The following is a 24,496-nucleotide window of genomic DNA, read 5'->3' as shown; positions in this document are numbered from 1 at the left end:
GTTTATTTAAGTTGGCATGTAAGGCACTCTTCAATCGATGTTTCGCAATTATAATTTGATTAATATTAAAAAAAAAAGAATTTTAAGTAATATGGAGCTACTACCGTTTCGAAATATAGATTGTAGAAAAGGTATCGAAATGAAACTCCGCAGTTATAAATATAATATAAAATTCTTGTGTCACAATTTTAGTTACAATACTTCTCCGAAACGGCTGGACCGATTTTTATGAAATTTTGTGTGCATATCGGGCAGGTCTGAGAATCGGCCAACATCTATTTTTCATACCGTTCAGTTATTAGGGGGAATTCAGGGGGTTAATAACCTATATGGCAAAACAACGTTTGCGGGATCAGCTAGTTTAACGTAAATATAGTCATGTTTTGCATGAAATACAGCCCCACTAAACCCAGTTTTGTCGTTAGTGTAATCTTGAACTGAAAATATGCTTTAAATATTAAAATCATACTAATATATTCATAACTTTACCATCTTATCGAATCACAATTCAAGCAATTCTTTTATATATCTATACATATAATAAAATGGTAGGAAAGTCAAAACTGTACATTGAATATTTTTTTAAAAGAATATTTGGGGTGTGATTTACAATCGATACCGAAGCCAAAAATATAGTTTTTAGAATTATTGTCTGTTTGTCTGTTTGTCTGTATGTATGTCCGGGATAAACTCAAAAAATACTGCATGGATTTACTTCAAATTTAGCACGAATATTATTAAGAAGTCGGGTCAACATATAGGCTACAAATTATCACGCTTATCACCTACAGGGAACGAGCAGTGAACCATAAAGCATATTTGAATGTTGTTGTTATTATGTTAATAACCATGCTTTAAACTAGCTTCTCACTATAAATAAAGACATTCTGTAGTAGGTATATTTAGTATCAGCATTGCAACCGTGCGAAGCCGGGGCGGGTCGCTAGTATTTTATAAATATGTAATTCGTATTTAAATATATGATTTACTTTTACTAAAAATACCGAGCTAAGCTCGGTCACCCAGGTACTTAAGCCTATGTCGTAAATAATTTGCATATATTTACTTTAGATTATTTTTTGTTTATAGTCATAAGATAATGCACCTACGCAAAGGATATATCAATTATATGGATTTTTTTTTTAATAATATCGTTTTGGTTTACTATAATTATGTAGTGATTCAAACAAGTGTTAGCTGTCTTAATTAATATTAATTACTGTTTTTATGGTAATTTGTATTTATAGGAGCTATAATTTTACCGTTTAACCGATATTTGTAATAAGTAATTAAAATAATTAAGATCGTGTTTATATTAGTAAGCTAATTACATTAGTAAATTATAAGCAGCTTATCACTTACCGCCATTTTTGTACCATTCGCATATCCGCTTAGTCATTACAGAAACTAAATTTATTACTTTTTTTCGAACTTAATTATAAAAGTTGAAAAAACCGGCAAGTTTGCGGAAACAAAAATATCGCAGAGTTAGGAAAAAGAAATATCTTATGACGATTATAATTCGGAATAAAACTTGAAAACTATGTTATTATTAGTTTAAGCAGATTTATTTCCCGACTAGAAAAAAGGTCAGGCTCAACCAGATCATGTATCTGGACCGGATCAGGATAGAATGAGTTATGCCAGATCCAGCAAGCTCTATCAGGAGCAGGTCTGGTCCAGACAAGGATAGCCTGATGTAAAATATTTTTATTTTATTTTTTATTTTTATTTTATTTTATTTTATTTCTTACATCTAATATTACAGGCATAACCCAATTCATTAGACATAGTAAACGAGACAAAAAACAAAAGGAATTATTTGAATTTTATTGAATTGAAAAATTAAACTAAAATTAAAAAAGAATTAGCTGGCTTGAGCGTAACACTAAAAACAAAACAATGTAACATTAATAAATATAAAACATTAAATTCATTTCTCATAACATATTATGTACAAAGTAACTTTTGTGAATTCACTCCACGAACAAGAAAAAATAGTATCAAATATGGTAAGGCATACTGGATCAGGACCCGTTCCAGTCCAGATCAGGATAGCCTGATGTAAAATATAATCAAGTATGGTAAGGCATATTGGATCAGGACCCGGTCCGGTCCAGATCAGGATAGCCTAAAAGAAATTACGTGAACTGAGCCTGAATCGCGCTATTAATGTTTTTAAGCGCACTTAGTATATCTACAGTTATCAGGACAGTCTAGCAGGGAGTCCATTTTTACACAGTGGAGCAGTCGTAAGTGATAGGAAATAGTTAATTATTAGAAGTTAATAAATAAAATTTAATTAATAATAATAATTAATTAATAACATAAAAATAAATAAAAATAAATAATATTTAAAGTACAAACATAAATAAATAATACATTGGAAAAAATAAACTGAAATATATATCATAATAATTATGTTAAGTAACATATTTATAATATCAATACGCTTTTTTTTTGTTAAACAATTTTTTCAAGAATATACATTCGTGTTTTTTAAAAGGACCGGACCGAACCGGCTTATCAGGATGAGAAGAGATTTCCTGATCTGGACCCGATCAGGAAATCACATCTCATCCTGATCAGGTCCAGACCAATCATCTGCGTTACATGCCTTATCTAGTCCTGATCAGGCATGCCTGGTCCGGTCCTTCTAAGGAAGACGAAAAAATTTCCCCTGCCAAAGTGCCCCTGTAGGGTATGATATTGGTCCTATTTTATATTTCAAATTTATTAGGGTTCAATTACTTTACACGTATTCCAATTTTCTTAAACGTATTCGAATATTCGTGTTACAAATGTCATACAAACAAATATTTTTATAATTTTAGCAATAATATTAATTTAACACAAAAAGTTTCTTTAAAATTACTTTTTTTTAATTAATTTAGTTTCAGTTAAATGTTTTTATTTTATTTTATTAATCATAAAGAATCATTAAAGATTTGATTTAGGTAAATTTATGTACAATACGAATCTTTTGAGCCTCTTTCTTTTGTGATTTACAATGTTACATTTCGACCTCTCCACTCTTCCTTAACTTCTAATATTACCTACCTAGATTACGAAACCTCTTAGAAAAGCTTCAGTAACTATTATTTAATATAAAATATGTTATTTTTTTTTATTTATTAAAAATTCAAAATAATCTAAATATTTAATTTGGGTTGTCTGGAAGAAATGGCTAAATAGCCATAAGTCCGCCCATTGTAGTTCACAGTCTATAAATGTTTTTTTTAAATGTGTTTATTGTTTAAAATGTAGTTGTGGTGTACAATAAGGTATAAATAAATAAATAAAAATAAATAAATAAAACATATTAGCATTCAAAGATATGATAAAAATCATTGTTGATTTAACCGCACACTGTCTAATGTTGAGGTATATTACAAAGGAGCTTCTGACTAAATATCGGTAATTTCAACATTTTGAAGCAATCATTAATGAAATTCCCAATATTAGTTAAATCATAGTTGTGGTAGAGACATAATATGAAGATATTTATGAGGCCTTTCAAATTTCAAATGGAAAAGTACGTCTAAAGCGTGTCGATTTAAAAATGCAAGTTGTACATTAATTCAATTTGCATAGTATTGTTAGGAGGAATTGATTTATACATTAACTTATGCAGAAAGTGGTGATGCAGAGAATACTTACAATCAATGAAAAGGTAGTTATGAGGGTCATGACCTTTCTTCCGTATCTATCAGTGAGATAGCCCATAGGAGCTCCGAAGATGATAGCTGAGATGTAAGTCACCGATGTCACCCAGGAGATGTCGGTGCTGGTGTAGGGGTACGGTGCTGGACCTTGCGGTGAGCGGAGCACCGAGATCATTGGAGACAGCCATCCTTGTATCATACCAAAGTTGAGCAGGGGAATTGTTACTGGAAGCAGAATATATAAGTTAGAGTGATATAAAGAAATACATAAACGTCGCACACTCAACGGTCCCACTTAAATTTACTCCTGTGTCGGGGTCCGCATACACAACACATAACCACAAACGCCCAGACCACGGCTAATATCTGTATGCCCGATACAAATGTATGTCATGAGTGGGGATCTACCCGCTACCACTAGCGAAATGGTCACCAACCTGTGCTGTGACCGTTGCGCCGATGCATCGTCAATTTAAAGTTATATCAAATTAAAATTATATTTATATGCTATGTATTTTATATGAATTTACCTAGTCGATCAAAAAATAAAATCACGCAGTCCGAATTTTTGAAATCGCGCTTATAAAACATAAACCATAAAAAATGTAAGACAAGTGGAAAAGTACCTACTCATTAATATCACCCTAGGTGCAGCTGGGATTAGTTGATATAAAGACATTTAATCATTAATCTTAACACCAACTTAGTTATTTTATTAAGTGCCAGTGACTGAGATGCTGCGACCATGACCTCTGTCTATTGTTGTCATGCGCAGTTTATTAAACTTATTTGTTATAAGATTATCATCTTAATGGATATTTAAATATGATATTTAAGTACAGAATTAATTTAATATATTATAATAATAAAACGTTCATTTCAGACAAAAAGTCCATAAAGTTAAGCAGTAAAGATAAAGTTAGTATAAATTGTATTTATTCTAACTTTATCTCTTCGTATATATATCTGTATAGAAATAACACGAATAAAACACGAATATGTCGACACGAAGTTCATTGAGTTAGTATCTATACATATACATAAAATTGAATTGTCTGTCTGTGATTTCAAAATAGCTGATTTATATATATATATATATATATATATATATATATATAATGTATATATGTAATGTGAATTTAGCTATGTACACGATACTTAAACAGAAACAAAGGATTGTAATGTTTTTGTCTCTCTGTTTGTCTTTCTGTTTGTCCGGGCTAATATGCGGAACGGCTAAACCGATTTTTATAGGACTTTCACTAGAAGATCAAAAAGATTATGGAGCAACATTACCTAAATTTTTAACTTTATTTGTTTAGATACAAAAGTAGGTCATAAATATAGTGACAAAAAATTACTCTTAGGCGTAACAACCAAGCTTTTTATGTTTTATTACTTTCTTACATTAATTTATATAACATTCGTTGTTGAATAATGGCCAGAAGTAATAAAATAATTTAAAAGAATAATTTCAACAAACAAGAAATAAAAAAGACATTAGATTTCATTTGTTTTTTACGTCGATGTAATTATTTGGTAGAAAGCTTTTTATTAACCGACTCCAAAAAGGAGGAGGTTACTCAATTCGACAGTATATATAACTTCGTCGTTTATGAATCGATTCTGATAATACTTTTTTTGTTGGAAAGGAGATATCCCAAGTGTCCGAATACCATTATAAGGAAACCAGGGTCTGATAATGGAATCCCAGAGAAATCGATGGAAACCCTCGAAAATCGTAGTGACGACTAGTGCGCTTGTTAATTTTTTTTTTGTCTGCTTACGTTGTATTACTTGTCTATGTAATTGAAGTCGGTTTTTTTCGTTTGCGAGTAAACACAATTGTTTTGTAGATCGACACGAGATATTACAAATAAAATATTTATAAGAGATAATTTGATGTGTTAAAAATTAATAGCCGTTTTTTTATATTTGATTTACTCAAAAGAATTGTTGCGTAGTTGAGAAAAAACGATCTCATCATGAATTACATTTCAAGTTTTAAACATAAACAAAAAACGTCTTAATGCTTCAAATGTCTTTCCTGCTTTAGAAACTTAATTAATACATATTTAAAGTTAAATTGTTGAAATAATATATATATGAAATAATCGTGTTTAGCCTAGAATTCATTTTTCAGCTTAAATAAAAAATGAGCAAGTGACTCAATTATACAGAAGATCCAAGTCAAATTCTGCCATCGAGTAATCATGTTAAAGGTAAAAGTCCATAGGTTACGTTAAACCGCTTATTAGCTTGACCGATAGGCTCGGTTGTCACTTTAATGGTATAAAAGGAAAGCAAATGTGGTAACTTCCAGCTCTCGAACTCAAAGTGTAACACGCTAGTATTTTACAATGTTATTTATCCTAATTTTCGAAAACGCAGTTTTTGTACTTTGTTCTTTATTAAAAATTTCCATATGACTCAGTCGAAACCTTTAATAAAACATAACGGACCTATAAAAAGTGTGTTTATATGCAAACGAACTGACTGACATAGTGTAAAACCAGTACTAAAATGATTATTGATATCAAAGTAATGATGCCTTAAGTATTTTGATGCATATTGTCGCGTTTTCTTCCATTATTATGTATATATTTTACATACACACGTAAGGCCTATTTCACGGATTCAAATTTATCTTGCACATAAGCTACTGATAGGCTTACTAGCAATAGATAAAATAGACCAGTTTAATTTTAAGGTTAATATTAATTAATTACTAGTTATTGTATTATGGAATGAACTTTGTCGTGACAGCAAAAAGAATCACGATTATTGCAATGTCATGAATGTAGAACAAGTTTTTTTTTTAAATTAAATTTTATTTTATTATATGTGTGTGTATATGCTAAAAGTATAATTTTATGAACGTAATTTGAGTAAAGTAAACAATAAACGATAAGTCGTTCTGTCGTAATTAGTTTAACACTACTACTACAAACAGAACATTAAAAGACGCTGTAAAGGTTTTTAAATCAAATGTTTTGTAGATTTTTTATATTGTTGTCTTTTATTAATGAAAAGCTTTACAACAATGATTTCTTTTGATGACCTTTTAAAAGCAGAGTTATATTGTAACAGTTTTCATGCGCTCTTTTTACCATGTAATTACTAATTACTTATTTAACTTTTAAGTAAAACAAATTCAGGTGTATTGAGTCTATATACTAAGGGATCAAAAGAAATAATTATTGTCTATATGTATAACACTAGCTGGGAGCCGGGGTTTCGCCCGCGTAAATTCAGTTTTATACTCAATCTCATCTCCTTTTGGATAAGCTTGGTTGCTTTTGTAGAAGGAGTAACTAACACATATATATATAAACTTTCGCATTAATATTTTTTTTAGAATGCCTGACGTGTAACGGTGTTAAAGTATTATTGCTAGAAAAAATCATAAAAAAATATATAATGAAATTTCAAGTAACTTATAAAACTTGGTTATAAAATATAAAAATACTATTTGCTCAGCACGATATAGTAAACTTGTAGTAATATTATTCAACGTCATTAAGATCAAGGACACGAAGGCACTTCTGATGGTAAACACATTTATCTTCTTTTTTAAACGGTTTTATTTAGCTCACCCCGTTTGTTTTATTTTTTATTTATTATTTATTCTTGGGTCAAATTTAGTAATTCAAATTTCACCCTCTTCCTGTCAACCGATTAATCTGAAATTTTGTTTACACTTTGGATTTTGGTGACAATACAATTATGTTTATTCATTATCATTATAATTTCAAGATGGCCGCCGCTACAAAATTGCGGATAATTTATGTTTTATTAATCCCATCAATATGGGTATCAAATGAAAGGGCTCAACAAGCAGAATACAATATACTATAAAAAATTGAAATCCAAGATGGCGGCCGCTACAAAATGGCGGATAACGTAGGTTTTATCAATCCCATCAATATGGGTATCAAATGAAAGGGCTCAACAAGCAGAATACAATATACTATAAAAAATTGAAATACAAGATGGCGGCCGCTACAAAATGGCGGATAACGTAGGTTTTATCGATCCCATCAATATGGGTATCAAATGAAAGTGCTCAACCAGTATAATCAATGTACTATATAAAATTAAAATCCAAGATGGCGGCCTCTACAAAATGGCGGATAACTTAGGTTTTATCAATCCCATCAACATGGGTATCAAATGAAAGGTCTCAACAAGTAGAATACAATTTACTATGCAAAATTGAAATCTAAGCTGGCCGCCGCTACCAAATGTCTGATAACAATTTTTTATCAATCCCACCAATATGGGTATCAAATAAAAGGGCTTGACAAGAAGAATACAGTGCACTATACAACCTCAATATTTAAGATGGGCCTTGCAATAATGAAGCACTAAATGAATCAAACAGAATGCGAAATAAAAACTAAAAACTAGAAAATAAAAATAGGTAAAAAAACTTTTTAAGTTAAACGGTTTTATGTTAAACATACATTGCAATGTTTAAGATAAATGTACTAAAAACCAAAAAATAATAAAATAGATACAGTCGTGGGAATTATAAACATATGCATAGACTAGACTAAAATAAAACCGTGGGGCACGTCAATTGTCTACAATCGTTGATTAAAATGTTTGTTTTGTAATGTTACACTATAATTAGGCAGTTGTTCAACCGACAACGATGGACGTGTGATAAGTAGGGCTAGAATGTGGAAACAAGCTAGCTAGGAATTTAATTGTAAAACATTATCTTAAGTTCTTTTATTTACATGGAGTGTATAACTATTGGAATTTCCATGAGCAAGAAAATAGTAAGTAATTTCCTCACCGTCTGCGGGCCAACTGCCTATTTTAACGACGAATTAATCGATTCTTCTATCGCACATTAAGTCGATAATTTGTAGACAATTGACGTGCCCCACGGTTTTATTTTAGTCTAGTCTATGCATATGTTTATAATTCCCACGACTGTATCTATTTTATTATTTTTTGGTTTTTAGTACATTTATCTTAAACATTGCAATGTATGTTTAACATAAAACCGTTTAACTTAAAAAGTTTTTTTACCTATTTTTTTGTAATTAATTATTGTAATGAATTCTAAAAATATATATTATTGAATATTGTGTAAGCCGTCAGGAGTATTATAATTTAGACTTAGCGTTTTTAAAGCCTCCAGGGCGAAGCTAATGCACTTATGATCAAGTTTAGTAAATGTTGATAATGACTGTGTAGTGCTGGAATCCATTTTTGCAAATAAAAATTTCAATAATAAGCATACTTAGCTAAATACGATTTAACATAAATACGGCCCTTATAATAAAGACCCTTATTTTGATGGTATAATAAAATTGGTACTTAGAAATTTACAGAGGTAAAGGAGTCCTTAGTGGAGATGCAAATCACCTGCCTTATATTCATAGAGAAATACTATTCAAGCTAAGATATTGTCGTTTTTGTAATCACCATATATAAACTGTCTTAGACGCCTATGAATGTCGCATGTACAATCAATAAGGTAGCAAATTCACGACTTCTAAAGGAACGTATCAATTTTATAGTATAACTAGTGACTTCTGTCCATCCATATTTTTTTACATGACAAGTAATCACCAACATATTACTTATATACTAAAACCTTCCGAATAGAAATTTTTTCGTTTTCCTTAGAAGGACCGGACGGGGCATGCCTGATCTGGACCGGATAAGCTATGTAACGCAGAAGATTTGTCTGGACCTGATCAGGATGAGATGAGATTTCTTGATCGGGTCCAGATCAATCATCTGCGTTACATACCTTGCCTGGTCCAGGTCTGGTATGCCCGGTCCGGTCCTTTTAAAAAACTCGATTGTATATTCTTGAAAAAAATGTTTAGTAAAAAAAAGTGAATTGATATTATATATATGTTACTTAACATAATTATTATTATATTTACTAGCTGACCCGACGAACTTCGTATCGCCTAACACAAATTTTATCATATGGTATTAAAGTTCAAATTGACTTTTAAGTATTATCACAAATCTTTTGTATTGGAGTATAGAAAAGTGTTGTTTTTAGACTTTTTCAGGAAATTTCAAATTTTTTTTTAGAATTTTTCTCTCCGTAAGAACCATCCTCGTACTTCAGGAAACATTTTAAAAAAATAATTAGCGAAATCGGTCCAACCGTTCTCGAGTTTTGCGCTTAGCAACACATTTTGCGATTCATTTTTATATATAAGATTTCTATTTATTTTTTCCAATGTATTATTTATTTTTGTTTTTACTTTAAATATAAATTATTTTTATTTATTTTCATTTTATTAATTTATTATTATTATGCATTAATTATTATTATTAATTAATTATTATTAAGTATTAATTAATTATTATTATTAATTAATTTTTATTTATTAACTTCTATTAATTAACTACTTCCTACTATTTACGATTACTCCACTGTGTATTAAATATCAATTATTTTTATTTATTTTCATTTTATTTATTAATTATTAGTAAGTGCTGTGTGGCTACGGCACTAAAGAATTTAGCCACCCCCTCTCTTCCCGTGGGTGTCGTAAGGGGCGACTAAGGGATAACAAGGTTCCATAACCATCTTGGAAATTAAGAAGCCGACCGATGGCGGGGTAACCATCCAACTGCTGGCTTTGAAATACACAGGCCGAAGACGGGCAGCAGCGTCTTTGGTGCGACAAAGCCAGTACTGCGGTCACCAACCCGCCTGCCCAGCGTGGTGACTATGGGCAAAACACATGAGTTCACGTTATTTTTGACGTAAACTTGTGGAGGCCTATGTCCAGCAGTGGACTGTATAGGCTGTAATGATGATGATTAAGTATTAATTTATTATTATTATTAATTAAATTTAATTTATTAACTTCTATTATTTACTACTTTCTACTATTTATGAGTACTACGCTGTGTAGAAATGGACTCCCTGCTAGGCCGTTCTGATAACTGTTTATATACTAAGTGCGTTTAAAAACATCGATAGCGCGATTCAGGCTCAGTTCACGTAATTTCTTTCAGGCTATCCTGATCTGGACCAGACCTGGTCCTGATGCAGTTATGCCTTACCATAATTGATTATATTTTACATCAGGCTATCCTTATCTGGAACGGACCGGGTCTTGATCCAGTATGCCTTACCATACTTGATTGTATTTTACATCAGGCTACCCCGTTGATGATCTGGTTGAGCCTGACTTTTTTTCTAGTCGGGCTTTTCCGAAACACGCTGCATCTTATGGTATAAGTATTATTCCGATTGGCTCAGTAGTGTTCGCAGTATAATCGAACAAAAAAAAACCGGCTTTCCATTTATTAGTATAGATCAGTTAAGAACAGAGTATTGTTTTGCATCGCAATGTAGCAAACTAAATAGTTTCATTCAGTACAATAATAAAAATAAATAAAAATTAAATATTTAGTAGTCATTAAATATCTACTACGTAAGTAGTCGCTCAGTGATCAAAATTCGACCATTATTAATTTAAACTATAAATTTGAACATTATTAAGATTCTGTTGTCAAAGACTAAACTTTTGTAATTAAGAACAAAAAAGTATATACCTATGCGTATGTCAAATACATGGTAGTGTGTAATGTTTTTTTTTACAGATTTTAAAAAAATATTAACCTTATTTTTTAATATTTTAAAATTTATTATTTAAAATTATTTGCTTCACGTATTAAATATATAGATATTTATAAAATGTTGAAGTAAAGGTGAAGGTCGGCGCACAATATCCATACCGATAACTACACCAATTGTTATTAAATGCTAATAGCAAAGAAAAATTAAATCAATGATATTGAATTATCCTTAATAGGATATAAATAGCAAACATAATTATACCACAAAGTAATGAATAAAAATTGATCGCAATGTACAGATAAAACGAATTAGGGACACGAAATGTGCGCAAAAACATCGCAATTATCATGGTCGATGTCATTGAGTTAGAGCATAACAACTTCTATGTTGATTATAGGATATTTATGGCTAATCATCTACTTTTTTACTAGTAATTAACAAAAGAACAAAATATATATATATATATATATATATATATATATTTAAAATAGTATGTTAAAAAATTATATAAGATTGTTTAAATAAAGGCTATTATTATTATTATTATTATTATTATCATCTACTTTTTAACTTCAAATTTTTATATAAACTATTTATTCTGATTTATTGAATACCATAGATTCTAAGATTGTAAACTAATTGCACGGAGAGCACTTAAAGCTGTCGGTCTGGGGAAAGAGGCCTTTGCCCAGCTGTGGGATATTACAGGCTGAAGCGAGCGAAACTAAATTAACACCAAAGAATTAATACACTGAAATGTACGTTACTATAATTTAATATTGTGTTGGCGAAAAGTCAAAAATATCGGTATTAAATTATATTTACAAAAATAAAAGGATTGTCTGGTTTAACGAAACCACGATGCAAGTGAAACTTTAGTGAATGAAAACATTATATTAATACATACATCAAAACACACAAATGTCGCGGAACACTTGCGACATGCGACATGCGATTCATTCATCATTCATTACAGCCTATACAGTCCACTGCTGGACATAGGCCTCCACAAGTTTACGCCAAAAATAACGTGAACTCATGTGTTTTGCCCATAGTCACCACGCTGAGCAGGCGGGTTGGTGACCGCAGTACTGGCTTTGTCACACCGAAGACGCTGCTGCCCGTCTTCGGCCACATGCGATAGATGAACGAAAATTTTTGAGGCAATAGAGTAAAACTTTTACTACTAAAATGAAACTACTAAATCTTATTAAAGGTACAATTTTAAGACTAAGTTATTTAAGTACAGATTGAATTACATTGGTGATTGACCGAAGTTTTGAGATACTCCTGTTATCACTTTTAACGACATTTAAAAAGTTGCTTGCTATTTTGATAAGGTCTTTATATTAAATCATTTAATCTTATTATTATTATTGTGGTGATTTACCTGCTCCTAGTGTTGACTGGATGTGGGACGGAACATGATTATGATGACTCAAGTGACATCGTACATTGGCTTTAAATTATTATTTTATTTTTTAAGTCGTAAGTTGTTTAGAACAAACTAAATTCAAATAAAATTTACAGTGCCTTGCAGGGTTTTTGTTTGATCTTAAGCATTGTAATGTTATGTATAAAAGACCTTTGTTTTTTATATACAAATAGATTGGTCAACAAGCGTACGGCTCTCCTGATGGAAAGCGATTACCGTAGCTTATAGGTACCTGCAACACCATGTATGCAGGCATCGCAAACGCGTTGCCGGTCGCTTTACTCAACACAGAAACACAACACACTATTTGAAAGCAGTATTATTTAGCTGTGATCTTCTGTAAGGTCGAGGTACTTCCCCGGTCGGGCTACTCTAGATTTTAAGCAATATATTTTCTGGTGTACCTTCAACAACAAGAGTAGCAAAACTAATTTAAATTAAATTCAAAAAAATTGTTTTACGATAAAGTATTCAAACAATCAATTATTTAGACGATTAAAATTTTATTCATTTTAATTAGTCAAAACGTCCAGCAGTGGACTGCGATAGGCTGAAGTGATGTTAGTCCCTATACATATCTCAGTAAGTCACAATAAAATAAGTAAAATTCTAAATTCGGATTCAGCGCATCGAAATACATAAACATAGATGGGTCTAGTCTAAGGCAAAGAGCACCTTTTGTTTGTGGGCCTATGTTATTAGTATAAACTTCAGTTACATTTTAATTTGTACGATTTTATTTTTGTGTTACCCACACAGGTCAGTCGGAGATGCAGGTTCGATTCCCGCTGGAACGGACGATTTTTGATATGATATTAAAAAATGTTTAGAATTTCCTAATGACAATTGGGTAAGACAAAAATAAAATCGTACAAATTAAAAAAAGCATGGTGTCGTCTCCTGTCAAAGATTTTCATTATAATATGAAACTTTGAATAGTTACGGGTTTCTGTAATGAACTCACTATAGACGGCGCCACAGTCGCTTAGACCGAATATAAAATCATTATATCAAAAATTTAAATCTACCGAATACGTCATTCCATAGCTTAATTGGCTAGAGCACCGACACGGTCAGTCGGAGATGCAGGTTCGATCCCCGCTGGAACGGTCGATTTTTGATATGATATTAAAACATGTTTAAAAAATGTTCATTTACATTGTTTATTACTTAAATTAAGAAGTGAAATCAAAAATAAAAAAATATTGATAATCTACACCGAAAATGAATGTTTGCCATTAACCGTTTTAAAGAATCATACACTGTTTTACAAAAATGCGAGTATACTAAAAATGTTAAAGTGTTGCGACTGTTCATGGTACTCAATAAATAAATAAATCAATAAATGACATTACGATAAAATGACACGAATTTATCGTATGAAGTAAAATTTCAAGTTTCAATATTACGAAGTCGATGATATCCTTGTTAGGCGAACGTAACAGTAAAATAGGCTCCCTTGTCGACAAACTTAGCTTCAATAAAAAGTTGTATCATCCGGTTTAACGTCCTTTCCAGGTTCTCTACTTAGACTGGTGTATATAAATAGTACATTTATATAAATAGATTGTAAACGTTGCTAGTTTTCTGATTCGTCCAAGTAAGTGCTCAATCTACACGTATGCAACAGCAAGAAAAGTTATTATATTTGTGTGTTTATATTCTACACAACCAAACAATATTTTCATCGAGCTTGGGCATAGGCGAAAATATTCTGCTTAAAACTTACAGTAACCTGACTGGGGAAGTACATCAACCTTACAGAAGATCACAGCCAAATAATTCCTGTGGTGAGTAAGGAAGCCATAACTCCTAGGAAGAGGCTAGGATCGGCAACGCGCTTGTGGTTTTGGTGTGGGAGGCGCCAGACCATCAATGGGTCGTATGCTTGTTTGGAAACCTTGAAGTATTAAAAAAATATTTTTTTCGTTATCAATAGTAATATAAACTTTATACTAGAAAAGAAATGAAGAATTGATTTAACCAAACTGTAACCTGTGTGGAAACTTCTTCGAGGTGGGCAAAAGCCACTTTTCCATGTACGAGAAGGGTTCTAATTTAATCATTAAATTTGATTTTTTTGTGCTTACTTATTGAGGATGAGTATAAGCCATACAATAACATAAAATGAATCCTTACAGCTATTATGTTTTTTAGTGAATATAGTAGTTTTTTATATATATTTTTAATACCAAAGTTGTCCTGACAATAACAAATATAATACCAAAATAATTGTGTTTGCTCGCAAACAAAAAAAACCGACTTCAACTACATCGACGAGTAATACAACGTAGATCGACGAAAAATAGTCAAGTAACTACGCGTTATCAAAGATTACTCAAAAAATAGTTATTAGATCTCAATAAAATTTATATGTGACCATATGATAAACATCAGCTTTCGATTAAATTAAAAATTATCAAAATCGGTACACCCAGTAAAAAGTTATTGCGGATTTTTGAGAGTTTCCTTCGATATCTCTGAGATCCCATCATCAAATCCTGGTTTCCTTATCATGGTACTAAACTAGAGATATCCCACTTCTAACAAAAAAATAATGATCAAAATCGATACATCCAGTAAAAAGTTATGCGATATAATACAAAAAGCGTCAAGTAAAAACGCATTATTAGATATCTATCTATCTATACATATATAAAAGCGAAAGGTCACTCATTACGAAATCTCCGAAACTATAATACTTACAAATTTGAAATTTGGCAGGTAGGCTCCTTATAGGACGTAGACATCCGCTAAGAACGGATTTACGAAAGTCGACCCCTGAGGGGGTAAAACGGGGATTACAAGTTTGTATGAAAGTCCTATGTTTTTGAAGTAAGAGACTTGAAAATTAAAATGTATGCTCTATAGATGGTGAGAAGGTGTCCAAAATAATGTATCTTTAGAAAATAAATCCATTTTGGGGTTACAACGGGGGATGGTAGGTTGACTTAGTCACCACGAAATCACCGAAACTATAACACCTACAAGCTTGAAATTTGGCAGGTAGGCTCCTTATAAGGCTTAAGCATCCCTAAGAATGGATTTTACAAAACTCAATCCCTAAGGAGGTAAAACAGGGGTTGGTAGTTTGTATGAAAGTCCTATGTTTTTGAAGTAAGAGACTTGAAATTTGACCAAAACTAAACAGAATAAAGAACAAAATAGAATAGAACAGAACAGAACAGAATAGAACAGAACAGAATAGAACAGAATAGAATAAGAACAGAACAGAACAGAATAGAATAAAACAGAATAGAACAGAACAGAATAGAACAGAATAGAATAGCATAGAACAGAATAGAACAAAACAGAATAGAACAGAACAGAATAGAACAGAATAAGAACAGAAAAGAATAGAACAGAATAAGAACAGAACAGAATAGAACAGAATAAGAACAGAATAGAACAGAATAGAACAGAACAGAATAGAACAAAATAGAACAGAACAGAACAGAATAGAATAAGAACAGAACAGAACACAATTCTCCGAAACTATAACACCTAAAAACTTGAAATTTAGCAGGTAGGCTCCTTATAGATCGTAGACATTCGTTAAGAACGGATTTTACGAAATTCGACCCCTAAGGGGATAAAACGGGGGTTGGCAGTTTGTATGAAAATCCGATGTTTTTGAAGTAAGAGACTTGAAATTTAAAATGTATGCTCTATAGATGGTGAGAAAGATGTCCAAATAATGTATCTTTAGAAAATAAATCCATTTTGGGGTTACAACGGGGGATGGCAGGTTGACTTAGTCATCACGAAATCTCCGAAACTATAACACCTACAAGCTTGAAATTTGGCAGGTAGGCTCCTTATAAGGCTTAAGCATCCCTAAGAATGGATTTTACAAAACTCAATCCCTAAGGGGGTAAAACAGGGGTTAGTAGTTTGTATGAAAGTCCTATGTTTTTGAAGTAAGAGACTTGAAAGGAGAATGGGACTTTTGGGCCAAAATGTAATGAGTAGAGATATTGTTTAAAAAATTGGTCATATTTTTTTATTTTAAAATATAAAATATCAGCTCAATTCTGAATCTAGAAGCGGAGAAAATTGAGAAAGATAGTTTTCATCAAATTATTTGGGTATCGATTCAACTATAATCGATTACAGAATTAAAAAAAAAAGGTTTGCACTAGTTAATTAATTCAAGATATTTAATGCACAATTAAAGCTGTAAACAATAAAGTGCATTTAAATAAAGTTACATTAATATGGACAATATCAATTAATACCTGATAAACCAAAATTATTATCGATTTCATATCGATTTAAAATAAATCATATTTTTAATGACAGCTTTGAAAGCTGACTACTTGTGACTAACAATAATACTGTGTCCGTCACTCGTTTCGTGTTTACTGTTTTCCGATGCATTCTGAGTCCATTCCTGATATTTATTTATGGTTTCAAGTGTATATCAATATTCGTAGTGAGTTTTCAAACAGTCTTCACTAAATATAATAAATATTAATGCTACAAGAACTTAGTGATCGCGTTTTTTAATAGACATTGTAACATAACCTCACTTATACAAAAAGTCTAATAACTCCACTCTCAGATAGCCAAAATATAAATAATTTTCAGCGAGGAAGCAATAAGTCTAAATGCATTAATTGATACCATTTTCATTTCATTACATTTTGGCCCAAGAATGTATGGAATCGTATCATTCTCCTTTGAACAAAACTAAACAGAATAAAGAACAAAATAGAATAGAACCGAACAGAATAGAATAGAACAGAATAGAATAGAACAGAATAAGAACAGAACAGAATAAGAACAGAACAGAATAGAACAGAACAGAATAAAATAGAACAGAATAGAACAGAACAGAATAGAACAGAACAGAATAGAATAGAACAGAATATAATAGAACAGAATAGAATAGAACAGAATAGAACAGAAAAGAACAGAACAGAATAGAACAGAATAGAACAGCATAAAACAGAACAAAATAGAATAGAACAGAAAAGAACAGAACAGAATAGAACAGAATAGAACAGCATAAAACAGAACAAAATAGAATAGAACAGAATAGAACAGAAAAGAACAGAACAGAATAAGAACAGAACAGAATAGAACAGAATAAGAACAGAACAGAACAGAATAGAATAGAATAGAATAGAACAGAATAGAACAGAATAGAATAGAACAGAATAGAACAGAATAGAACAGCATAGAACAGAATAGAATAGAACAGAATAGACAGAACAGAACAGAATAAGAACAGAACAGAATAGAACAGAACAGAATAGAATAGAATAGAACAGAATAAGGACAGAACAGAATAGAACAGAACAGAATAGAGCAGAATAGAACATAATAGAATAGAATAGAACAGAATAAGAACAGAATAGAATAGAATAGAACAGAATAGAACAGAATAGAATAGAACAGAATAGAACAGAATTGAAAAGAATAGAACAGAACAGAATAGAACAGAATAGAACAGAACAGAATAGAATAGAACAGAATAGAACAGAAAAGAACAGAACAGAATAGAACAGAATAAGAACAGAACAGAACAGAATAGAATAGAATAGAACAGAATAAGGACAGAACAGAATAGAACAGAACAGGATAGAATAGAATAAGAACAGAACGGAACAGATAAGAACAGAATAGAACAGAACAGAATAGTAGAGAACAGAACAAAACTAAACAGAGTAGAGAACAAAATAGAATAGAACAGAACAGAATAGAATAGAATAGAGCTGAATAGAACAGAACAGAACAGAATAGAATAGAACAGAATAGAACAGAACAGAACAGAATAGAACAGAATAGACCAGAATAGAATAGAATAGAACAGAATAGAACAGAACAGAACAGAATAGAACAGAATAGACCAGAATAGAACAGAATAGAACAGAATAGAATAGAATAGAACAGAATAAGAACAGAACTTGTGGAGGCCTGTGTCGAGCAGTGGACTGTATAGGCTGTAATGATTGGCAGGTAGGTTTTTTATAGGATGTAGACATCCCCTAAGAAGTAATTTTACGAAACTCGACCCCTAAGGGGGTAAAACGGGGTTGGAAGTTTGTGTGAAAGTCGTATGTTTTTAAAGTAAGAGACTTGAAATTCTCTATAGATGGTGAAAAGGTGTCCAAATAATATATATTTTTAGAAAACAAATCGAAATTAAAATATTTAACATAAAAATATTTAAGGGTCGCGTTTTGCAAAATCCGTTCTTAGAGGATGTCTACGTCCTATAGGTGTTATAGTCTCGGAGATTTCGTGATGAGTGACCTTTCGGAAAGGTCACTGACTCACTCATCACGAGAAATCAAAAACCGCTGGATGATCCATCCATCTAGGATGGACAAAGAAGAAATTTAGCAGGGAGGTAGATTATAGTTAGTAGACGTCCGCTAAGAACGGATTTTGCGATATTCCACCACTAAGGGGGTTTAATTGGGGTTGATGGCTTGTATGAGACATATACAGTAGCAATAAGTTCGCCTGATAGGTTATTTATACTGCAGCCTGAAAATAAAACTAAAAATGTGGTGCATAGAGAGGTTTTATAAAAATAACTATTAAATTATACGACCTGTGCGTTTTCAAAAGTTACTCAGCGTGATAAGCATTTCAAGTGACTGAAATAAAAAAATAATTTTCGTTAAACATCTTGATCGTAGTCGTAGTCGCGGGCAACAGTTGGTGTGTTATAAAACAAAGTCTCAAAAAGAGTATGTGATCGATTTCCTCAAAATCTACTGAACGGCTAAGTCGATTTTGATGAGAGTTTCACTGGAAGTTTGCCAGGAAAACTTTGTGACACACTGATTTCAACGCGGGCGAAGCCGCGGGCACAGCTAGTAGCTCGAAAAGTAGTTGTTAGATCTCAAATAAATTTAAATGGGACCAAATGACACACACCACCTTTCGATCAAAAGAAAATTTGTCGAAATCGTTCCACCTAGTCAAAAGTTCTAAAGTAAAATACACAAAAAAAAATACAGTCGAATTGAGAACCTCCTCCTTTTTTGGAAGTCGGTAAAAAAAACATTCAAATTCGTTCGGAAGTTATGCGCGTTCACAAATTTCGGCGATTAATTCACATTTATCTAATATATATGATTTATAAATGTATGACCGTCTAGTCGACGAGACCAGGCGAGGGCCTCATCTACTTTTATCTAAAAATAGATTCCATAAGCGGAGAAAGGTTATGTTTATTAATAGGAGTGTCTAACATTCTTTAAATTTCTTTTAGTTGTTTTAGTATTTAGAAAGTGGTCATCAATATTCTGCAACATTTAATAAAAAAAAAAAAAAACAAGTTTCATACAATTTTGATAATTTTGGTGACATAAAATTTGGGTCAAGTATTAAATAAATGGCTATATCGATGGCTAACGACTTGTAGACAGTCTAATATTTATTATAATAGTGTTTGAAATGTCAGTTTGGTTTCTACATCTAGAAAACTATTGATAACTATATTTGATTGGTGTTCCTCGCTATTTCAGTCGTTTTGCTTATTATAAATTTAGCGCATCGATACATTTTTTAATCATTATTGTACGAGACTATTGCTACAATAAAACTGTGATTGTGAAAAATTGTGATTTTTATTTTTAATCTAAATATTTTGTTAAATTAAAACTTGTTGTTTCCTTAAAAATGTATCACTTGAAGTGATAAAGAAGGTTTTAATTGATTTTTTAAATAATTTTAAAAACTTATATTTTAATACGTCAGAACTCAAAAGTGTATTAACTAGGAGTCTGCGCGTATATGCCACTGCAATTGCTTCTGTTTTTAAATTTCAATGATAAATAGATTTAAAAAATAGTGATTATATTTATTTCCAAGTATTTATTAATGATCGCACCAAAATAAAAGTATTTGTATTGAAATCCCTTTTTTATTGTATAAAAACTCTGTGTAGTATGTACATTTATTGAAACGAAAAAGAACGGTGTAAAACACACTGACATGTCAAACAATATAAGAAGTAAAAAGTTTTCAGAAACGAGCTTTCATTTTCTCACTAACAATGAATATGCTGACGAACGGCTGCACTAAATTGAATAATTATTTTTGTTGTCTTTATTGTATGACAAGGTTGACATCTAGTTCACAATTCAATTTTCTATTGGAGAATCTACATATCTAACATCAATATAAGGATGTCTTTATGAGTATGTATGAATTCTTAAAATGAAAAATATTCTCATTAATAAGTACTTACTACTAGTTTGGAATGCAGACTAATGAGAACAGAGCGACAGGAAATCTCAGATCTCTTTTTTATTTTTATACACATAGTCTATAAATGTAAATTTACATCTTACACACATTTTTTTTAATTTAAATGTGTCGTATATCTGTTGTTTGTATTTATAGACCAAAGATACGCAAAATATTCCAGCGAAAAAACCGACTTCAATTACATCGACAAGTTATGTAACGTAGGTAGAGGAAAAGGTAAGTAGTAAATACGCGTTATCAAAAAATAGTTATCAGGTCTGGATCAAATTTAAATGGAACCATCAAATAAACATCAGCTTTCGATTAAAATAATCAATACACTGAGTAAAAAGTTTTGCGGTATAAAACAACTATACAACGAAGGTCGACAAAAATAGTCAAGTAAATACGCATTATTAGATATAACGCGAAAAGTACTTGTCAGAGCTCAATTAATTTTTAGCAATACCCGTGCGAATAATTCGCACTAATTAATTTTAATAATTAGTTAATTTACAAAAAAAAAGTATTAATATTTTTTTTTTGTCGTAGATGCCGGTAGAGCAAGCAATTATTTATAAAATGATATATAATTTATGTGGAGTAATTGTGAGGTTTTTTTCTAAAAAGGGAGGCAAACATTTTTTTTTTTAATGTCACTAGGTCGGCAAACAAGCGTACGGCTCACCTGATGGTAAGCGATTACCGTAGCTTATAGACACCTGCAACACCAGAAGCATCGCAAGCGCGTTGCCGACCCAATCCCCAATCCCCCCAGGAGCTCTGGTCACCTTACTCACCAACAGGAACACAATACTGCTTGAAAACAGTATTATTTAGCTGTGATCTTCTGTAAGGTCGAGGTACTACCCCAGTCGGGCTACTCCATATTTTGAGCAGGAAATTCCTGCTGTGCCCTACCTCAGTTAAAACCGTAACCTTAGCGTATTAATATATACTAGTGGTGGTCCAGAGGTCGAAATTCGACCATAATAAAAAAATGTATTTAAAGATAACCAAAAAATAATGAAAATAAAGAAACTATTTTAAAATTTTTAGTGTGTGTAATGATTTCTTATTGATTTAATGTACTTTTTATGCATATATAAAAAAAAAAAATTGAACAGATCTTTTTTAATTAAAAATAAAATCTTGCATGTTATTTCGTTTAATAAAGAAACGATAACTTAAATAATCATAAGTAAGTAAGTTCTTGAACAAGTATTTGTATAAAAATATAGAAAATAAATCGTATTTATTCGAGAAAGCGACTTATCAGTAAGAGGTCATTGGACTTGAAAAGCTGAATATATTTCGTAACCTGATCACTGACGTCATGTGCATGACTATTTATTGTTTTTATTAGCGTATGGTTCTGGTTTAACACATGCATGGACTACGTGTAGTATACACGTAGTACATGTGTACTAAAGACACGTTCATATTAGGTAAATAGTGAAATATTGAAGTTATAAATATAAGAAACGTACGTGCTAAGTAACGATTTTTTTCCCTCTCGATGAGAAGTCTTAGGACGTCTAAGTACCTATTTAAGGCTTTCACGTGGACTTCCCTTTCAGAGCTGGGTTATAGTCCATCCATAGTTCCAACAGGTTCACAGTTATGGTTAATACAGTGGACAGCAGTTAAAAAATTATGTTAAAATAGCTGTGCGGTTTCACTCGTGTTTAATTTAAGGAAACAAAACACTAAAAGCGTTTAAGCAAACAAACTCTTTTGCTTTATAATACACGTATTTATTTATTTTTTTAAATAAAGATTTGACAAAGGTGTATTTATTATATATACAAAGTTATAAACAAACTTGTTTTGTATGTAAGTTTGCGTATATTTGTATAGAAATTAACACAACGAGATGTATTGAGTAATTCGGTTTTACCAGAAGTTTTGAATTATTATTCTTTTAAACAACCTCAACTAATTTGATTTTATGCAGTTTTTTTTAACGCTCGGTTTTGCTCCGAAGGTATAGGTAGACATTGCAAAGTTAAATTGTCTACAGTGCTACCTTATATGTATACTTACAAAATTCTCGTGTCACAATGTTAGTTACCATACTCCTTCGAAAGACTGGACCAATTTTTATGAAATTTTGTGTGCATCTCGGGTAGGTCTGAGAATCAGCTAACATCTATTTTTTAACCGACTTCAAAAAAAGGAGGAGGTTACTCAATTCGACCGTATATATATATTTTTTTTATGTATGTTCGGAGATAACTTCTTCGTTTATGAACCGATTTTGATAATTCTTTTTTTGTTGGAAAGGAGATATTCATAGTTTGGTACCATGACAAGGAAACCAGGATCTGATGATGGGATCCCAGAGAAACCGAGGGAAACTTTCAAAAATCGTAAGGGTGAATAGTAAATTTAATCATGCTTTCATTAAGGACTATAAAGCACTACTATTTAATAAAGGTCTGGAGTCGTTCTGATGATGGAGGAGAAAGATAGTCGAGGGAACTCTTCAACAATTTATAGCAATTACCTGCTTCTTGAACTTAATTCGTTTCTATTGTTGAGAAATTTGCACCTGTATGAGTTATAAGTGCCATTACAGTCTGATGATGGAGACGAAAGATAGTCGAGGGTACTCTTCAACGACTTATAGCAATTACCTGCTGTTTGAACTTAATTCGTTTCTATTGATGAGAACTTTGCACCTATATGAGTTACAAGTGCCATTAAAGTCTGATGATGGAGACGATAGATAGTCGAGGGAACTTTTCAACGATTTATAGCAATTACCTGATCATCCATAAACACTCGAGGGAATTTCTCAACAATTTACAGCAGTTACCTTTTGCTGTTTGACGACCGCTTTGATATAATGGTGCATGTGCCGTGTCGGCGGCGCCTAAACACCGACGGTCGCGGGTTCTATTCCCGCTCGGAGTGGATATTTATGTTTATACAAATATTTATTTTCGGTCTAGTTGTTAATCCTTGTGGTTCTCCCAACCTAGCCTCGGAGAACACGCTAGGCTGTCAGTCCCGGTTGTTATTACGTACACCTGATAGCGAACTTTACTCATAGTATGTCGACGCGTTAGCGCAGCGGTCACGGCACCGGCTGTTGCGCTGGCGTTAGTGGGTTCAATCCCCGCGCACGACAGACATTTGTATTGGCCATATAGATGTTTGTCATGATCTGGGTGTTTGTACTTGTGTATTGTGTATGTTTCCCAACCCCCGACATAAGAAAAAAAGCATCCTTGTTATAGGTATTCCCATCACTAAAAATTGTAAAATAAAATAATTTTTAACAAAAAAAAACCGACTTCAAAACGGAAACTAAAAAGTGAAAAATAAATTTACTTAGTACAAAGTAATTCGTATTTTGATTTAGTTAATCAGAAATGATTAAATAAATATTTTATAATTTTGAAGTTGGTGCCAAGTAAATACTACAACAATCTGGCTACAATAACAAATACAAACAACACACACAACAAACAAGTACAAAAAATATTATTAGATATGTCAAAACAATAACAGAATAATAACAGTATTCAACCTTATAGTCAATGAAACAAATTATGAAAGAAAACTGAATACAAGTTATGAGTAGATACTAGAGTAGTTATT

The 24,496-nt window shown here is 31.6% G+C and overlaps 1 protein-coding gene across 1 annotated transcript in view; it reads right to left on the bottom strand.

The window, feature by feature from the left end:
- Positions 1-24,496, bottom strand: part of LOC123665613 (facilitated trehalose transporter Tret1-like) — a 37,288-nt gene that overhangs the window by 5,470 nt on the left and 7,322 nt on the right. Inside the window, exon 2 of the mRNA XM_045599891.1 lies at positions 3,661-3,890. Coding sequence (XP_045455847.1) covers positions 3,661-3,890 — 230 coding nt within the window. The remainder of the gene's footprint in view (positions 1-3,660; positions 3,891-24,496) is intronic.

This window comes from Melitaea cinxia, chromosome 24 (genome assembly GCF_905220565.1).
Source record: "Melitaea cinxia chromosome 24, ilMelCinx1.1, whole genome shotgun sequence".
In the NCBI taxonomy this organism is placed as follows: Eukaryota; Metazoa; Arthropoda; class Insecta; order Lepidoptera; family Nymphalidae; genus Melitaea; species Melitaea cinxia.
Note: the sequence above shows the minus strand (reverse complement) of the source record. Positions and strands in the feature narration are given on the sequence as shown.